The 21,240-nt window shown below is 39.4% G+C and overlaps 1 protein-coding gene across 1 annotated transcript in view; it reads left to right on the top strand.

Moving 5' to 3' along the window:
* taok3a (TAO kinase 3a) overlaps window positions 1–21,240 on the top strand; it is a 92,076-nt gene that overhangs the window by 46,224 nt on the left and 24,612 nt on the right. Inside the window, 9 exon segments of the mRNA XM_042487569.1 lie at window positions 1,560–1,796; window positions 6,781–6,852; window positions 7,663–7,764; window positions 8,102–8,147; window positions 10,074–10,170; window positions 10,634–10,747; window positions 11,661–11,752; window positions 12,281–12,374; window positions 15,689–15,770. Of these exon segments, the coding sequence (XP_042343503.1) occupies window positions 1,665–1,796; window positions 6,781–6,852; window positions 7,663–7,764; window positions 8,102–8,147; window positions 10,074–10,170; window positions 10,634–10,747; window positions 11,661–11,752; window positions 12,281–12,374; window positions 15,689–15,770 (831 nt within the window). The 5' untranslated portion in view covers window positions 1,560–1,664.

Raw genomic sequence — 21,240 nt, 5'->3', positions numbered from 1 at the left:
ATTGGATGTGTGCATACCTCATATTTTATAACTCCTGGGAAAAGTTTGTTGTTTTGTTTGAAGAAAAAAGAACACTGATAATATGCAATTGTTTGGATTTTAACCAAACATAATGCAATCTGCCGAAATTTGTACCAATATATAACTGTGACATTGAGATTGGAAGAAAAAATATATAAAGGGGTCAATGTTAAAATTTTTCGGTGAAATAGTCCAACCTAGGAATCTAGTACCTAAAGTCGTCTCCCCAAAGCTTCGAGGCTGCCGTCTTTATACATTTGGTGCCACGGAACAGAGGGCACAAGACTTTGCCTTTAAGACTGATATTTTTGGAGTGGGTGTGATGGCTTAGATCCCTTTAAGAGCAGGGGATTAGGATGATGCTGATGCTTAGTGTCTTGGCCTGTGTGCCTGTGTGTCTTGCTGCCTCTGCCTGTATGTCAGCTTGCTCTGTGTGGGGCTGGCCTTTGGAGCCAGATTTGCTTGCTGCATCTGGCCGATGTGCACAGAGATTTCATGGTAGACATGAAGAGAGAGAGAGAGAGCGAAAGATAGAAAGAGAGAAACTAGAATGAAAGAGATGGCGTGTGACTGTGTGCATGTGTGTGTGATGCATGTGCAGCGAAGCTAACTGGAGCAGGGTGTCCAGGATGCGTACACGCTTGACGGCCCGGCTTCAGCCTTGTGATACAGAACATTTAGCCTTAGTGTGTGTGTCTGCACGCACACAGGCAACTGTTACACTGTTTGCATGGGTGGAAATGATGCATCAGTGACTCAGCTTCAGCTGTCAAGGGTGTTGTGTGTGTGCGTGCATGTTTACGTGAGCAACTGTGACTGTGACTTGGATGAGCAGCAGGACTAGACAGCTAGCTGTCATCATATGACTGTCCTTTTTTCTTTCTTATCACCTATCAGCTGCCCACGAGGCACACCAATGCAAACACACAATAGAAAGGCATGCTCACACTCTCACAAATGCGGATATTCTTCGAAGGGACTGTGAAGTAACATCAGATCAAACAATGTCTGGATGGTCCCGGATCTCAATGCATATGCATATGTGTTGACTTGCACACAGGAATTGAGATATCTGGCCCGAGAATATGTGTTATGTGTTAATAACTGAGGGTATTTTGACTGGAATAAGCACCTGATTTAGGTGGCTTTAGCCTGTTTTTTTTTACTTGCTCAAAGGAGTTATACAAATCTACCTTTTTGCATTTAAATATGTGTGGATATGTACATATTTTTATTTGTGTGTGTCTCATGCCTGTTTTGTGTGTACATATATGTATGCATGTTTATATGCAGTACAGTTTTGTTCTAGCTAAACTATTTTGTGGCTCCAAGTGTGATAACAAATCAATGGCCCTTTGTTTTCATATAATTTATTATTTACTTTTTTTAAATGTATATATGCATTTAATATATTACCACTGTTGTTACCATTATTATTATGTTTGGGGAAAAAAACATTGTACTGTTAAATTAAAGATGATCTTTATGGTTAGCTTGAAGAAAACAAATGTCACAGTCTTGTCCATTCTGTGTCCCAGGTTTAGCTGGCCAATGCCGGGCCCGTCGTGGACATCTGGTGGCGGCAGCAGCAGTAGTGTGTATATGAGCGTCGTCCCTGGCGCCTAGCTCATGTCCAGCCCATAATGCCGTCATCCACACGGAAAGGAGTGCCGAAGGACCCCGAGCTGGCCGACCTCTTCTTCAAAGATGACCCCGAGGACGTCTTCTGTGACCTACACGAGATCGGACATGGCAGCTTTGGGGCCGTCTACTTTGTAAGTGCCAATTAACAATATTTGTGCTCCTTAATAAGCCATCAAGTGTCTTAGAAGTCCTTAAAATGGGACATGTACTCTATGTTCACATGTTTTTGTGTCTCAGTGGGAAATGGGCACAGAAATTTTTGAAATAGGTATAGTATTGAGCGAGAGCACTGAAGCCAGCAATTGTGGAACAGTCCTTAATGTCACCACTCAGAGAATTTGATGCCGTCAATTTACGTCCACTAACAATGCTTATTTTTGCTCCTGTTAGTCACTTAAGACACAAAAACATGAAAAAATAGGAAAATTAATAGTAACACTTGAGGAGAATTTTGAACATGCAATATGGGAACATAGCTGCTAAATAAATGTCCTCTCTTGAACTAACATTATGTATGAAATAAAAAATGTCCTTACAGCTGTTTTCATGGTCTTATTATCAGAACATTGCGAATAACGATCTTGGCATTTATTTCAGTATCAAATATTTCTTCTATCAAGTCTCACTCAGTCATATTCAACACCATTTTACTGCATTGCAAGTCTGTTCAGATAAAGTTTTCAAGTTTTTCAATTGAATATGACTGGACCTGGGGTATTAAAGTATTAAGGTATAAAAGTTATTGGCTGTGGGAGTAAAATAATTTATTGGCTGTCTATTTAGCCTGAGTTTGATAGCTTAGAAAGAAAGACAGGATGTGAATGTAGGTCTGGACCATTTAAGATACTTAATGGTATCATTAGGAAGTGACTCTTAGCCCTTTACCACGTGGCGGTTATTAATACACGAGTATGGCTTTGATTTATTTATGAACGAGTTACCCTACATATTCATTCATCGATTCATTGATTTGTACACATGTTGTAAGTGCAGCCTGCTGCATTATGGCTCTTTGAATGCAATTAAGTGGAGACAGATTTCCTCTCATTGCTTTCTCTGTAGCCTTTTCTTATTAATCTCATCATCACTAATTACTCATCCAGCCTTTGATTCTAAAGCTGCGTGGAGGGGCATTTGAAAGGATACGGCATCTCCTCTCCTCTCCTCTCCTCTCCTTTCCTCTCCTCTTTTTCTCCTCCTCCTCTCCTCCTCTTCTCCTCCTCTCCTCCAGATGCAGGGCTGGGGGCGATCAGCCTCCTCCCTCCTAAGACAGCTGTTTTCTTGGTATAGAAAAACAGAAGCTGTCGATAGTGGGGCAGGATTTTCTTGGCTGGCAGGGCTTTACTATCCTCTTCTATCCCATGTCATTTCACACACACACACACACACACACACACACACACACACACACACACACACACACACACACACACACACAGCCCTAATATCTCACTAGTAACCCTGGTGCCCATGTCCGTCTGGCTAACAGGCTCCAGTGTGCGTCTAAATCCTGCCCTGATGCCAGCCCTGTGCTCACTGACACACTTATGCTGTCTGCATTACAACTGGTACACTGCTAGCTTCAGCTGCTAGCCAGCTTCAGTGAAAGTAGCTTAAAGATCTACATTTTTTTTTTCAAGTTTAAGTACTGGAATGACTAGGGTGCTACCAAAAGTAAGACAAGTACTGTCTGATACAGTGATATTAATCTTACATAAATAAAGTGATTCACACAAGGAATTGTTTTCATTAGGTACCAGAGTGCATAAAGCATCAGAAAAGAGCTTATTTATCAAAAAGGTGCCAATGGAGGATCCCCCATGCCCCCTGCCAGACGCCCTAGCTAAGCCCCTAATGTCCTAAAATCCTAGAAATGTCCGAAAAGAAAATATTCCCGAATAACGTCTTAAAATTCTAGAGACATCCTTAAATGTTAGAAAAGACTAAAATCCGAAAAATGTGCTAAAATACTTTAAACGTCCTAAATCTGAGAAATGTTGTAAATTCCACGAAACAACCTAAAATCCTAGAATTGTGCAATAAATCCTAGAATCGCCCTAAAATCCTAGAAACGCTCTAAAATGCTAGAAACGTACTCAAATGGTAGAAATGTCTTAAAATCCTAGAAAACGACCTAAAATGAGAGAAATGTCGTTAAACCCTGGAAACGTGTATGGGGCTTCTGGCCTCCTGTCATTTTGCAAAAGTGGCCCCCAAGCAAAGCTAGTGGACTATCCCTGGTCTAATATTTAACAAGTATATGTCTGCAATACTGTAAAAAATAGCTGCAGGTTAAGTGCATGACAGAAAGGAAAAGTTCAGGGGCTTACCCCTGCAAATGCGTGCATATTCTCCAGGTTATTACATGCATTGTCAAAGAAATGTATGCCACTGAATGTGCATACATAGTGCATGCATGTTAAGATTAAGCAGGAACTCCATTATAGAAGAGAACAGGGGGAATTCCCCCCTGCTGTGTATGCAGGCCCATTACCCCAACATACTGCTGTAATGCATGGTGAATGAATTAGTCTGTTGTAATTATTCATACACCCCCTTTTCTTCTGTGATGACAATTAGCCTGAATGTATTTCAATATTTCACCACTACATGATATTTTTTTCTCATCTCTATAGCCAACCATCTATATATTACACCAGAGGGAACGGCTATTATACATGAACTGACAGGCAATCATAGGGATCAAATGAATCTGAAAAAAAAAAAATCAAATGGGAATACTCTGTTGCCTGCTGTTACTGTAATTCCATTTGAATCTCTACATGAAATTCCCATTCATTTGTAAGTGGGATGAAGCTGAGATAAGGGCTTAGGCTGAGCTGCGGCGTAGCTGTTTCCTAAGGCCAAATGCCTCTGAGGTTAACACCACGGGTTTTGCATGGGCATGTGGATGTTCACAGACAACTCTAACAGAACAACCACACATAACTAACCTGCAGGCGTCCCCTAATCACGTTGCTGAGTGCTTTGATCAGGCGGAAATTTGTTTAAATTCAAATGAGAGAATCTGTCTCCACTGTATCACTCTGTTGTACATGTATTGCTTTGTGCAGGCGTTATGATGTTTTGCATGCACTGATTTTGTTTGTCTCACATCTGGATCACCCTCAAGACATTACATGAGCGAGTAACACTTTACTTTTACCCTCTTATTGAGCATTTGTAAGTGAACTTGATAAGTGGTTTAAAACACTTTATAGTGTAGTTGTAAGCACATTTAATGGGAATTTGTTTTTTAAAATTTAACCCCTCCTCTGAGCACCCAAAAGTGGAGGCTGGTGTATAAACAGATAATGAAAAGCAACATTTTTAAAGTTACAGGAAGCAGAAGTGAGAGCTTCGTTAGCTTCAGTGCTTTGATATTTCCCAGTGAAATTGGATCTTTAGATCAGGGGGAGGACAAGAGAGAGATGAATGAGTTACTTCGCAACCGCATTATTTTGGAAATGAAAACAAAGGTTTAGCCTATTGATGTCCAAACACACTTTTCTTCTCATCTCTTTCCGTATTGCTCTGTCAGCGGCTACAGCCCACAAAACAGTGAAGTGTGGTTTTATGACCTGTGTAGCTAGCTGGTCGTCGCTGAGTCCAGGGACAGGAGTGCAACATCTGAAACTGTTTTACAGAAAGAAAAAACACAGGGATTTTAATGCAAAAAATACTCTTGTGCTGATTTTTTTGACACATATTACACATAAAACAAGGGATGAATAATCTGTTATCACAGGGAAACAGGATTAAAACTAGGGAAATGTAATTTTCATTTCATGAGGACTTAAATAATATTCATGTAGTGCTTATAAATGCCAAATAAATGGGTTAAAGAAAAGCATTACAGAGTCACTGTCCAATAAAAACTCATTCATCATTTTCAGTGCGGAGAATCTCTTCCCTGCTGTGTCACTCTGTTAGTATAGACTACAATACTTCATGCAATGCTTTTGTAAAAATGTGTGAATCATAATTTAAAGATTTAAAATTTTAACAGAAAGCCACAAGAAGTTACCCTGTTTCTTAGGCATATTGATCGTTCTGATGTCATTTAACATTCATATAACCATTGCTTTATATCAGTGAGTGTCACTAATGCCATATTTCTTTGTGTGTTATGACAAGGGGACCAAAAGCAAAGTCCTGTGATGTTTTGTGAGACTATATGTGTGTTTGTGAGAGCTGTCTGTTTTGAAATTTTAAAGGTATTTTTCAACCTGGATTTGTCGATGTTTTGTGGCCAAATGATTTATGGGAGAAACAGTTTTTGAAATTGGTCCAGTTTTGAGCGAATGCCTCAGCAGCGAAGCAGGCTGCAGTGTAACCACTCAAGGCATGTTTGCATCAGCAGTTTATGTCCACTAAAATTCTTGTTTTCGCCACTGACAGGCTCAGATTATTATTCTAAATGTCTGACAAGTTATGAAAAGGATCTTTACAAAGATAGACCTCATGATCTTTTTTGTGCAACGAGGAACAGCCCTAAAATCACTATAGCCAACCCCACCGAACTTCATTTAATTAAACATTTGTTCATCGGAAACCACACTTCATTCAGTGTCGACAGAAACAAAATAAGATTTAATAACTGTCGTGGTTTACCTTTCCACTCTTCTGACTATCTCCAAGCCTGGTTTGGTTTAATTTAACCTTTAATTTACCCAGTTAGAAGTGAAAACATGCTGGCTCTATTCGCACTAAAATTACTGTTTATTTGTATGGAGTCTGGTGGGTTGTGCTATTGCAATTTCAAGGTTGCTTCTTTGTAAATAAAAAGGATCTTACTCTTTAAAAAAACAGTTTATCTCCATAAGGGTCCTTTCTATTTATTGTCAGATGCTTAGAGTAACAATCAGAGCCAGTCAGTGGCAAAAACAAGCACCTTCACTGCTAGATGCTCCTCGTGGTTGCAGCGGTTACATTGCAGCACTCTCGACCAATACTGGACCTATTTCAAAATCTGCAGCTCCCACTTCTTATCTAGACACAAAAACATGGGAAAATAGGGTCCAGGTTGAACAATATCAAACATAGCCTTAAAGACTTAAAATGCCAGTACTTTACTATAATCAAATTTTTGTTCCGATCTGTTTTCCTCTCCAGGCACGCAACTCCTACTCCAACGAGGTGGTGGCCATCAAAAAGATGTCCTATAATGGCAAGCAGACTACCGAAGTAAGAAAAACTATCACAGACAGGCGCACGTTTACATTCCAAACATTGCCTTCAAAACCAAGGTGCCACTGTAAAGGCGTCACCACAGTACGGTGGCCCTGATGTCTGAACCACATCTCAAGGTCAAGTGGACATGTGGTCAGCCCACATTTGGCACAAATCCAGTAAGAGTGAGAGCAAAAGCTTAAAAAGTGTAATTATATTCACCCAAAACTTGACACTAGCTTGTGAGACTGTGAGAAGTCTCATTTGTGATGGTTAGTTTCTGTAAGGGAACAAAAAGAATGTGAAAATAATTAAAAGTAATTACTCACCACCAGAAGTTTGGAACAAACATGCGCCTCCCTCAAGCAAACCGCTGAAAAAATTTGGGCACAAGAGTTTTTCAGAGGGCGTCCCAGTGTATGATCACAGCTTACGCTTCAGCTGAACTCGAGGCCACATCTCTGTGGTTTAGCAAACTTTCTTCTTTTTATAAACCTTCGAGTGATGGTTTTATGTGAGGGCTGCTGCATGACATTGTCAAACTGTTCCTAACTAGCTGAGGTTTTCAGTTGCTATAATAACTATTCTGGTAAGCACAGAGCTAGCTTTCACTTTTTTATTATTTATCTCGAAGCACTGCTATGAAAAACTTTCCTGTCTGTCTGTATACAGCGGTAACAATGTATAAAGTCTATAATACTTGTTCAGGTGGTTATTCAAGTGAGGCCAGCTGCACCATTGCTATTAAATTCACAGCAATGCCCACTTACTGTGATTGTACCTGTGGTGTGTAACCATCTGTATGTTTGAATTTGTCTTTGGCAGAAGTGGCAGGACATCATTAAGGAGGTTAAGTTTTTGGGACAGCTGCGACACCCAAACACAATCGAGTACAAAGGCTGCTACTTGAAAGACAACACTGCCTGGGTTAGTGGACCCGTCTCCACAGCTCCCTCTGTCCCAGTTCCCCTTTTTGTTTCAGTCTTGCAACATCGTTAGTTTATCTTTTTCTCCCGGTCCTCTTTGTCTGATTCTATTCCTATTTCTCTTATTTTCTTTTTGTTGCCTACTGACTGTTTTCTCTCTGCCCACTGCTGTTTTTATGAGTGTGTTGTAATCAAAATCCCAATGTGATCACTTTGCAGTAAAAAACAATTTCAAAAGTTTCCACAAACTTCTACCGAAGTTTGTAAAAAGGATATTTCACGATGGAGCACATGATGTTAATGATTAGTTATTTAGCTGTTACTGTGTTCTGTTTCAGCTGGTGATGGAGTACTGCCTGGGCTCTGCATCAGATTTATTAGAGGGTGAGTGCATTTATTAATCTATGTTTATGTGTGCACACACATTTAAACTTTTGCTATTATAAAACTGTTTTTGTTGTCCGTATCAGGGTGTTTATCTTAACAGGATGTCACTGTGCACAGCCAAGAGAGAAGTCTGTAAACCCCCATATAACTGACGGGCAATTCCCACTGAAAGAGTTTTTGTTGTTCGTCACTCACGTGTCTCATGTAACAGTCACGTGTCCATTTTATTAAATGTATCACTCCACACTAGAGGCCCCACATTTTTCTACGCTTCAAGTCTATTTTTGTTGCATTTAATGAAGCGCTATCTGCTTAGGCAGCTTTTTAAATCACACACATATAATCTCACTGTCTGTGTTTTCAGTGTAAACAGTGTGTTTTCAGTCCTCTTGAAATTATGTTATTGCAGCTATTTTTTCGCCACCTCTGGAAACTTCTGAAAAACTTTAAACTAACTGTTATCAAAAATGAAGACAGTTTCAGCAAATGCATGGTTTATTTCTCATCTCAAATGTTTCAGAAACACATTTCCATTCACTATTTTCATAATATAAGAAAAAGTTTCTAAACGAGACGCCATGTGAGTCCAGTTTAAAATCAGGGAGAAAACATCCCACATGCCAGTGCGGGCCCATCACATGTCCAATGCCGGAAAGCGGCTAGACCCCTTGCATCTAAAAACGCCCTTGTAGACATGTACCTTCAGTGTGGGAATGATTACACGTTGAATGATTCAGGTACGCATGGCTCACATCTCACATATGTCTTGCTTCCAGTGGGGATTCCCAGCAAGACTTGTTGTTTCTACATTTGGGTTATTGTAGAGATTAAACAAATGAGATATGTCTTAATTATTTAACTTTAGCTTTAGTTGACCACAGTAGACTTGTCTAGACTTGGATTAGTCATAGATTAGACTCCCATTTTTTTCTTTCTCAGTAGCTGAATGTGAACATCAGTCCAGACTACAGTGTGACCTTTATTCAAGAGGTTTTGCTTGACCAACTACAAATCTGAGGAACTGCATGCTATCAGATGACTGCATTTATCTCTTAAAAACCCATAAAACCTATTTTGTGGTTGTTTCCTGTGGTTATTTGTCATAATTTACACCACACTGTGAACTGCACTAAAATAACAAAACAAAGCAAAGTATGTCGTTCATGTTTGGTGTGAATGAGCCAATAACCACAGCAATATCCACAGGTAGATTCTTAGAGCAAGATAATACAATGTAGAACAGTAACTGAATTCAGCAGATTTATGTGGTCTGACCTGTGATTTTACAGTCTTCAATTTAAAAGATTTTTACAGATAGAGGGGCATATCTGTGTTACTTAGATTTAGCTGACCTACCTACTATTAAAGGCCATAAACACATTTTATAGTTTTCAGAGCTTGAACCTCCTCAACTCTCCACCCTCTAAGCATTACTGTCTTTAACCTCATGTGTTATTTTAAGCACCCATGTGTGTACTCGTCACTGACGTAGATACACAGTCATGACAGTTGGCCCTGGCTTGTTTTTTGGGGACTTTTATGAAATTTCTCAGTCATAGTTCTGCTCTGACCTTTTGCTTTGGCACGTAGTCTCTCTGTTCATGCAACGGTCCACAGGGAGCCAGCTTAGGAGCCAGTTTAGGAGCCCGTTATCACAACTGTTTACATGCTATCCATATGGTAGATGCCAAGGGAGTACTCTGTATCAGCCGGCCAGATTGGTGTAGGTTTTTTTAAATTACTGAAACTGTGATGTTTTAGTTGCCAGGAGCGTTATCATGCATGACGTCCGCACTTCATTACTAAATACAGAATTTTTATTTATTATGAAGGCCTTTGTGTGAAGCAGTTGCAGTTAATATGACGTAAATGACATATTTAGATGATTCCTGCTCATTTTCACTGTGCTTTTTTCTCCCCAAGTTCATAAGAAACCACTCCAAGAGATGGAAATTGCTGCCATTACCCATGGTGCCTTGCTAGGACTGGCTTACCTACATTCCCATAATATGATTCACAGGTGAGTCAGTTTGTCTCTTTGCTCCAAACATTTCCCAGCAGGAACATACACACTGACTTGAGCAAAAACATGATAAGACGGTAAGATGAGACAAGAGACTCTCATGTTCTCCCTTTATTGCAGCTTTTACTAATTACGCTGTAAAACCTCGTCTCTACACTTAGGTTTCATCCTCCTCTGTGAGGAGGTAACAACCTTCCTGTCTCACTGGTGTCCACAATATTATCTTTTACAGCAGACAAATGTGATTAGCACCCAACAATGGTGCTATATGAGTCATTTTTGACATTTTGAGATGATATAAAGTGCATTAAAATGAACACATCCCATCTATAAATACACCACTCCAGTGACCAGTTTGTTGAGATCGAGGGAAAAGCATAATGCATAATAGATCCTTGGAGCTGATGTGGGTTTTCTTGACTGCTTTGCTCACTCTCTTCATCTTCCTCTCCCCATCCAGAGATGTGAAAGCTGGTAACATCCTGCTGACTGAGTTGGGTCAGGTCAAACTGGCCGACTTTGGCTCTGCCTCCATTGCCTCACCTGCCAACTCCTTTGTGGGAACACCTTACTGGTCAGTAAACACAAGACACAGACACATGGCAGGGCAAAACACAGCTCAGCTTACATGAGGAAAAATGTAACAGCTGCACACAAGTTTATTGAAGAACATTTTGATCCTGTTTGGATCTTCATCAGGTCAAACCTGTGACCTGATCGGTCAGAATCTGCATGCATGAGGTTTTTAAGTCGATTGCTGCCGTACTATTCTGCATGGTTGAAGGAGGACAGTATGGCAAGATGACTGGAGAAAGTAGTGCAAATGCCAGGAACTGGTGCCTAAAAAGTAGCACACAAGCCGTATGGCAATATTTTGGATACAGGAGCAACAATGTGGCACGAGCACAGGTTCTGTGCAAACTTGGGTTAAAAAAACTGAGTACACTTAAATATTTGTTGCAGTAATATTGCAATATTCAACAGCATTTTAGCATATTTTGTTTTCCTCATATTATGCAGCCCTACTGTCTATTATATGTTGTTATAGAAGTTACTGTGGTGTCTTCTCTTGTTTGCCTCTAATATAGAAATCTTTAGCTCTAACTCAGCCACCATAATACTCACACACACACACACACACACACACACACTTCATGCAGCTTTGATGGTGTGTGAAAGTCATCACATAAACAGCGGACCAGTGATGTCCTTTAATGATGCCAAAAGCCAGCAGCACACAACTTTGATTCACCCTTTATGTCAAATTTAAACACACACACACACACACACACACAATTTGTGTCACACTCCACATTTACAGAGACACACACATATATTCCTAAAACTGAGCTTCTATCATTGCATACTAGAGTCTTTAAAAGCTCTGAGAGGCTTAGCAGATTATAACATTTCATGGATTTTTTTCCCCCCATACTTAATAAACTATGTGTGTGTGTGCATTTGCATGTGCGTCTCTCTGTCCTCAGGATGGCCCCAGAAGTGATCCTAGCCATGGACGAGGGTCAGTACGAGGGGAAAGTGGACATCTGGTCCCTGGGGATCACCTGTATTGAACTGGGTGAGCATACATCTACCTCCTGGTCAAAGAATGTATTTATAGGAACATACTGTTAGAAAGATGACTAATTCTTGAAACAGGAGGACAAAAAAATACATCATATTGTTCCTGCGTGACATTCTGCTGATTAGTGATTGTAAAAACTGGGGCTGAAAATAACGATCATTTTCATTGTCAATTAATCTGTGAAGTATTTTCTTGAGTAATCGATTAGTTGTTTGATCTATAAATTGTCAGAAAAATGCAAAAAATGGTCAGTCAGAGTTTACCAAAGCCTAAGATGACGTCCTCAGACATAACGTTTTGTCCACAACCCAAAGATATTAAGTATACTGTCATTGAGGAGCAAAAAAGGCAGAAAATATTCACATTTAAGAAGCTGGAATCTGGATTTTTTTTTTTTAATTACTCAAACGCATTAATAAATGATAAAGTGAGATGAAGATTAATTTAATGTTAGACAACTAGTCAAGTGAAACATCACTCACCTCCATCTTTGCCTGACTCTCCCATCTTTTCTTTTGTTAGCGGAGCGCAAGCCACCCTTGTTCAACATGAATGCCATGAGTGCCTTATATCACATCGCACAGAACGACTCTCCCACGCTACAGTCCAATGAGTGGTGAGTTGAAAACACACTATTGAATATTGCATTAATTTTTTGTGTCTTTTTTAATCCTTTTAATTAAAAATACATAGTCTTTGCAGAGAGCCATCAGTCAAACTGACACACTAGGAAATGACAAAAATGGTGATTTAATTGAACTAAAAAAAATGTCAACACAAAAAGAAATCCAGTGAAAATGCTGATACAATACTTCCACTCAACTGTGAATATGGAAGCTCAATCCGATCTGGGCTCAGTGAGGGTAAGACATCCCTGTGTTAATCTGCTCGACCTGTGATCTCTGCAACAAGCCTTGTGCAAGGTCACACTCTAAGTCTCTTATGTAATTACACGGGAAACCTCTACCAAAGTAATACTGTCTAAATACCCACACCAGTCCTGCTCAGCTCGAAGACATATTTTACTGTCTACAAGCATCAAAACAAAGCCTTTTGATTTTTCTAGTATTTTTTTAGCACTAAAAACTCACATTTCCTCGTGTTTGCAAACCAACCAGGATGTTTCTCTGTGCACAGACTCTAAAAGTATTGTGGGAAAACAGCTAATGCTTTATGCTGCTCTCAGCCTCACAGCTTAATAGATTCCCTAGAGACTGTCCTTCCAGACATCAAAAAACTTTAAGCAGTTTAATTTAGGCCAGCAGGTTTTAAACAGCTCTCTGTTGTCTCTGCAGCATCTCAACCATTGTGTTGAAGTGCACCTTTTCATAAGACTAAAATCTGATTGGTCAAGTCTTGCGTATCGTTGACTGATAGATGGATTGTGATGTTTTTTTGCTCATTGATCCATATTCTAATTTGCAACATTAATTTCCATTTCACCAGATGAAAGAGCTAAAACACCCAATTAAAATGTATCTTCTTGACTTTGCATAAGAACTTAAGTACTGAAAGGGAGCGGAAGAGATCGATAGACAGAGACAAAACACGGGAGATCACTTGGTTTGGGTCCTACTTGCTTTACGTGGCTATAAACAGAACTTTCGACTTTCTTTTAAAGGGAGCCACATAAAGCTATTTCTTTGCACCTCCTTCTGCTGATTTTTTACTAAGAAATATTCATGATAAGTACAAAAAACATTTTTCACTTTGCGAGCGCCTCGTGCTTATGAGTGCTCTGATTGATCCATTTAAACCAAAATAGGTTATATATTATCGTTTATTGGGAAAAAACAAGCAATTGTATGTCAAATCAGACACTCTACACCTTCATACAGCCTGAAGAGAACGTTTAGTAACCACATGTTCCTGCAACTGTGACAATTTGACTGTAAGCTTGATGGTTGAATCAGGCTTTCTAGATTGAAGAGTCAACTCTCCGAGGTCAAACCTACTTGATATGATCATAAAAACTGACAATTTTACCTCATGAATTACAAAACTCTTTGTGAAACTGCTGATTTATGCAGATAGGGATCATTTCTGTGTCTGTTGATATGCTCTTATATTTAAAAAAAAAAGCTGTTCTTTTGAAAATTGTTTAAAAAAAGCACAGTCATAACATCATGGGTGTTCATTGTTTCTCGGAGGACGAAGGTGTGGAAGTTATTTGGGCCAGGCAGAGCGTAAATGTTAAAACTTACTGTATGCTCTACCCCAGTGGTTGCTAAATGGTGGATCCCAGTCCAAAAGTGGGTCACAGGTCCATACTGAATGGACTGCGAGTGATTTGTGAATGTGTTAAGTTTGTAACACACTTTATTTTGAAGTACAGTGAATTTCCAGCACAGAGCTTTTATTTTGAAGTGCCAGTTCTGTTCATTCATGCAATATTTTTTATTTCTTTGTGCTCTATGTGATGATGTTTTTAACATTTTGTGAAACACGGGTGAATACCTGGTAGTTAATCTAATTTGTGGACCTTGAACTAATAATTAAGGAGAAATCTGGACATCATGGCTCAACCAATTGGAAACCACTGTTCTATGCTTACTACCAAACCGAAACTATTTTGTCTTATATATACTGTATACAGTATATTCTCAATAAAGCAGTAGATAATCCATCATCATTATTTGACAGCACATGTACTCAGTATGAGCTTGCACAAAGCTGGATATAAAAATGTGAGAAATTGAGGAGTTTAGTACCTTATACACCACACTGCAGGAAAGAGGATGAATATGCTGTAGCATAGAGAAGCTGGTGATGTAATTGGCAAAAAAAGATGTAAAAGAATACTAGCAGCTCACACTTTGCATGAGAGGTGTGATTCTGATGGGTGAGCCAACACTCATTAAATATTAACCCATTGCACGATGCTCTCTGTGTATTCCACCTTTTTGTTCTTCTTTAGTGCCATCACTACTATGGCTTGAAAGTGAAATGTGCGTGTGGTCCTAAGCATGCAGAGTCGTGTCGGTGTTTGCTGCTCGTCGTATGTTGAAAGAATTTGCATCTTCTGCACAGCCAAGGCGTCAGGCTGAATGTTGTTCCTACCTTGCTCAGAGCAGCCTGAAGGCATCCGTGGCCTTCCTGAATCTTCCATCCAATCTTTTGATTAAATAACAGTTTTCATTTTTACATTTTAAAAGAGAGCACATACATCATGAGCTCTGACAAAGAGCAACAGAAACATGAGGCAGGGGGAGTTTTTTTAAGTCAGATGACTGCTTGGAGAAAGCCTGTTGTAAATTTGGTGTGTAGCATCGTGCTGAGGCGAGCGATTGTGTGGGGCTGCGCAGGGTTGTGGTATTTTTGGAGGAGCTCCAGCGGCCCGAGGCGTTAGCAACATCCCGCCAGATGAGACTAGTAGAGACATCAGCTCCATGGTGTAACTCCAGCACACAAGGCCACACTGTACACACATTGGCATGACATACAAAGTGCACTCATGGACCTCGGCGAGTCACAGAGGTCGATAGCAGTTGAGGAGGAGCTAGGTGGTGGAGAGCTGGCCTTACAGTGACTCTGAATATTCATATTGACTTTCACAATCTTAAATAGCACGACTTTATCTGAATGACCCATAGCAGCAACCCAAACTCACGGCGTTACATATACTGTGAGTATATTTTTAGATCAGTGGCACGGTGTTCCACAGCTCCAGTGGCCTATATTTTTATTGCTCCACATATTTACATAATCCATATATGATTCATATATGGGGCTACACTAAGCGATTACATAGGATTGTTCTGGTTTAACTCACTGATATGATAAACAACAGGGGGAGAGATTAGTCATCACGTTAAACATTCATTGGCAGCAAGGTGTGGCTGAACGCAGCCTCTCATTGTCGCTTCTGTTTCTGTTTTGAATATGTTTGACTGAATCACTGACCTCCATCTCACTGTCCTCTTTACCCAGGTCTGACCCTTTCCGGAGCTTCGTCGACTACTGCCTACTGAAAATTCCTCAGGACAGACCCTCGTCAGGGGAGCTGCTACGAGTGAGTGGGCTTCCTCTGTAATCCCTTCAGATGTGACCTCACTTCCTGTCTCAGGCAGTCCCTGAGCCTCGTGGATGAGTCACTCCCACCCACCGCCGGCTCCCTAATACGCACGCATATACACAGTATCTTCTTCAAGCTTTAGATTCAGGCACCCCGCTGAGGATGGCTTATTCTTTCTCGTTTTCTTTGTGGTAACTCCGCTTCTTGTGCCGTGCCTCATAGCCATGGGCTTTAAGAGCTCCACAGAGCTGTGCATATTTGCTGCTTTTCACATCAGCCTTTAGTGATAGTTAGAGAGTAGAGAGATGAATGGAAATTAGAGGAGAGAGAGATTGAGAAGAGCAGGAAACAAAAGTCCTCCACTGGACACGAACCGGTGACATTTGGGTCCACGTTTGGTGCCTTAAAAGCCCTTAGGGGACTTAGGGGGATATATTTGCAGAAATTCAATGTACTTTAATAAAGTATGTTCTCTTTAGTGTGTAATTACCCAAAATTAAGAATTGTTTTTCATCAGAATGAGCCATCTATATCTACATAGGGAGCGGATCCTTGTATTTGGGGTCCACATGTTACGTTACGATGTTTCCACAGAAGCACAGAACTGACACACCAAACGCTCGCTCTACATGTTCACATCGCCATAACCATAGTTAGCAGCCCCTCTGTGACAAGCCAAATAGCATTAGAAAAACACTGACTTTTGAAGGTAAAACTGCTTTTTTCAGTGTTTTTGCAAGTTTAAATCATCTGGGCCATTTGTGTTGAGAGAAAGAGACCTCTGCAGATAATTTGGCTCATGGTAAAAACCTCCTGAACATCTGGATCTTAAGTTATCTGAGAAAAAGGGTTGGGCTTGTGGCCCATCTGCAAAAAGCCAAACAGCATTAGAGAAACATTGATTAGTACAGTGAAACTGCTTTATTTAGTTTGTTTGTTTGATTTTTGTTTTTTGAGAGAGCATAACATCTCTGCAGATAATAAAAAGCTGCAGAAAAAATAACACTGAAACAATTGTAGCCAGGAGTTCAGGCTTAGCACACTGGAGAAGTTTCATCAGGTGGCGATCTGCAATCCTCACTGCTAGATGCCACTAAGTTCTGCACACTTCTCCTTTAAACTCAAGGCCACCAGAGGGCTCAGTTCTTTTGGTTTTTCTTTTATGCAAAATGTAGATCTTTTTCAAAAAAAATATATATATATATCACAAGGTTGACATTGTAAGACCTTTTTGAAGTTTCAAGGAAAAAAGGGGACCTTGTCATAACATTTTTCCGTAAAACTACTATTTCTAAGGTCATTTACGAACCCTAATACCCAAATTTAGATCATGTTGTCACATGTCACACTCCCTCTTTCTCGTCCTGTCACTCTCCGCTGTCATCTGTCAAATAGAAGGCAAAATGATCTTATAAAATAAAGATTTAAAATTGAAAGGCAGCAGCAAGTCAGCCTTTGTATGACATTTTGTAGTCATTCAGTCCCGTAACCCCCCACTAACACACAATGAACCTACACGGCATCAATCTGTGTATGAGCATTGCGTTTCCCAATCATTGAGGGGTTGATCTTTTTGTTTGCGTGGCCCAACAGGTAATCCTATCGGCCAACTAAGAGTTTTATGTTCTTGGTGATCACGCTCAACAGTGCTCCAGCAGGAGTTTTCACACCTGCCTCACTTTAGGGAGGATGAAGGGAGGGTGTGAGGTTAAATAAGAGGCTCAGGACTGTCGTCTGGATGGCATCGACGTTTAGACTGGAATTCACTCTTCCCAACACCCCTGACCCAAATCCAGGCCGAAAAACCATTAAAGAGGGATAAGTACCAAACAGACTTGGGATCAGTGTCGAAGGGGCTGCTTTATGGTGAAAGGCTGGGGGGGTGTTAGCTTATGATTAATACCCCACTTTCTCTGAGACACACAGAAAAAAATTACTCTTTCTTTTAGTGTACACACAGGCACGCACACACACACACACACACACACACAGACACACACACACACAGGCACACGCCCCTCCAAGCTCTTTAAAGGGGAAATCAGGTCACTAATCTGGGGGCCTTGAGCTATCAGTGTTCTGGCTTCAGGTTAAACACTCTCTCTCCCTGAATACCTCGTTCAGAGTAATAGTAATTATACAAATAATGAAATAATAACCTCTCCGTGACCTCCTCCCATATTTATCTACCGTTTAAGCTTAAAAAAAGGTATGGTTGAACAGTTAAAAATAGCTCTGGGTGTTGTTTGGATTTGCTTGAATGTTTTTTTTTAAATCCCATAAATTAACTCGCAAACCACAGATATATCCAGTGCAGCAGCAGAGTTTCCCAGAGCACACAAGGATCTGGTCATTTTTTTTTTTTTTTATCCGTACAACAGTCCAAAAGCCGATACAAATTACAATAATATAAACCAGAAAAGCAGCACATTCTCACATTTGAGAAGTGGGAACTGGTTAATGTTTGTTTTGATGACTTAATCGATTACTCCGTTACCAAAGTTATTGAAGTACCATTTTCTGTTGATTTCCTTTCGTCTTTTTCTGAGACCTTTTTCTGGGAAAATTGATGCTATCTGTATAGTAAGTATGTAGCTGAAGCCAGCAAACACTAAGCTCAGCTCAAAGACTGGAAAGAGGAGGAAACAGCTACCCTGGCTCTGTTTAAAGGTAAAAACTAAACCCTGTCCAAAACCGTGAATGTTATTTTTGCGCTTAGTTTTTTGAAGATATTAAACAAAATCAAATATAATGTGTTTATTTGGGAACTAAGTTGGAATTTGTTACCTTTGGACAGTGCCAGGTTAGCCATTTCTCCTTGTTTCCAGTCTCAAAGCTGAGGAAGGCTAACCAGCTGCAAGCATCAGCTAGAGCTGCAAAATATGAAGAAAATATGCGATATGCAATAACATTGTTAAATATCACAATAACAATATTACTTGCAATAAATAAACCGATATTAAAGTGGACTCAATTCTGCCCATAGAAATAGAATGAGAGTTAAAAGGACGTTGATTGTTTGTCGTGGTCAATTGATTTTTTTGATATTTCATTTATTTTTCTATTAAACACACATACTGCACAGATAAAAAAAAAAGAAAAAAGATCAATCTTCTCATCTAACTCTCGGCAAGAAAGAGATTAAGTGATTTCCCAAAATATTGAACTAATCCTTTAATACATTAAGCAAAATAGACTTGTTCTCTGCCACTACTTAAGTTGTAGTAAAACTAAACAAGATTGGACTAAAGCAAAGTGGAAAAAATATTAGTAACGTGATAAACTGCATTTAACATCCCAAACTGATGACACCTGACAGATTAAATCTGTGAGGACGGATTAGTGCTCCTGTTAAAAGAGAGTATACATTCAGGGAGAGGGATGCTGTCTCTTCTTTTTAACACTACCCTTATAATGAGGAAGAATTACGGCGATAACTTCTCGTTGGACGATGGGACGGGGGTGGCCAACCACCCACACTCTGGTGTAGGTCCATCAGAAAACGGGACAAATCACTCCCATCTCTATTTTCAGAGCGTGATGTCATTCCCCTGTGTCCTTACTAACCCATTACACCAGCATCTGTCACATGGAGAGGAAGGTGTGCAGAGACAGAGAGCTGGAAAGAGACCTAAAAATATCTTTTTTTTTAAAACAGTATATATATATTTTAGTCCTGTACTCACAGGTTGCATACATTTCACACAATATTTTATGAATGAGAGTGACTAAGGGGAGGTGTGAATATGTGTGTGAGGTAGAGTGGGTGGAGGGCAGAAAAGATGTGTTTTATTTAATTTTTTTTTCTTTGCATCTAAATGTCAGTACAATTAAATGCTAAAAAAAGTACATTAATATAAAAAAATAACACATACACCTTAACCACCTCATTCTCACCCGACCCCCACCAGCCCCACACACCCACTGTGACCTGCTCCCGGTTATGTAACACAAAATAAATAATTACATAAATGCATAATGCCCCCGACCTGCGCCAGTTACACCTCCATCAAATTACAGAAAGGTTGGTTCTTTACAGCAGAGTCGGTCACAGCATGGAAATTTGATCTTCATTAGACTCAAAGAACAGTTTAGTTTTAAAGTGTCAGAAAATATCCTTAAATAATCATATTTTCACAAAGAAAATCTGACCTTTTGTGTAATCTCAGTGATAAAGGGATTTAACTTTCTTGCTGTTGTACTTTCTTTTCTAGGTTGCTAACATCCAGTGGGTATAAAATTTAGTCCCTAATAATTTAGAGAGGTTAAAATTTGTACACCTGATAGAAAAAAAAAACAGATTAAATGACTGAAATGTCTCAATTACTTACCAGCATATTCCTCAATAGTTTGATTTGTTTGAAGCTGTCATTAACTTGGCGCTGAGGCAAATACTGTTATTCATCAGAATGAAAAGGATTAAGAGTATTTATGAAAATCAATTTTATGGACAATCTTACACAGTTGTGTTCAGCGTACTAGAGGATGCAGAGTGTCAGGACTTCGAGGGCGGACAGAGCAACCTACAGGCGCCCTCTAGTGATGGTCACAGTTGTGGTGCTCATTGAAATAATATACATGAAAGAAGTTGAAGGCAGTAGAGTCCTAAAAATCTAAAATTACCTGTCCTGTAAACACAGTTATTTAATCTTTGAGAACAGACCGTGTTAAAACTTAAAGGTACGGCAGTTATGAGGTATTTTCAAACCATAGTATTCATTTTTACTAGAAAGTTACTTATCTTTTGTCATTTAAAGTTCTAACATTATTCCAGCAAACAACATATCTTTTTCTGATATTATTTTCTGAAATACGCTTTATTGATTGCTTTTGGTAGTTTAATAAATAGGTTATAAATATATATTATATAAATATATAAAAATATATATATAAATAAATTCTATGCAGTATTTTATTTTTGCAGTATTTTTACCACAAAAACAATGTATAAAGTCATGAAAGAGTAATCTCCCTCAGTCATTGACCGACTCTCAGTGTGTGGCGGTGTACTTATCTGCATAGACTCTGCCCTCTGCCTGTATTTTTTTAATTATTTTTTATTTTGCTGTATTCAGGACGTTCCCAGGCACAGCGTGAAGGAAAGTTGAGACTTAATAAAAACATAGAGACCAGTTGCCAGACCGTAAGAGCAAGCGTCCAACAGGAAGCTGCAAAAATCATGGACACAGTGCCAAAAAAACTCAAACATAAGGGAGTGAAACAGCAAGCGGACAAAGCTGGGGTTGGCTTTTACTTTCACTGGTGATACAGTTTGCAAACAGTAGCCAACAATTCCTACATAATTTACTTTTAAAGAGGAAATATCCAAATTGCTATTGAGCTTTTTTTGGGAAAAAAGTCTTTAGATTCCATAAATTACATTAAATGAAAGGTTAAGTTGAAACACAACATTAATTGAATCAGACTGCTGTATAAAAAAATAATAATAATAATTTCTAACATCTTT

The sequence above is a fragment of the Plectropomus leopardus genome, chromosome 6 (genome assembly GCF_008729295.1).
Source record: "Plectropomus leopardus isolate mb chromosome 6, YSFRI_Pleo_2.0, whole genome shotgun sequence".
Lineage (NCBI taxonomy): Eukaryota > Metazoa > Chordata > Actinopteri > Perciformes > Serranidae > Plectropomus > Plectropomus leopardus.
This window is presented reverse-complemented; position numbering and strand designations above follow the sequence as displayed.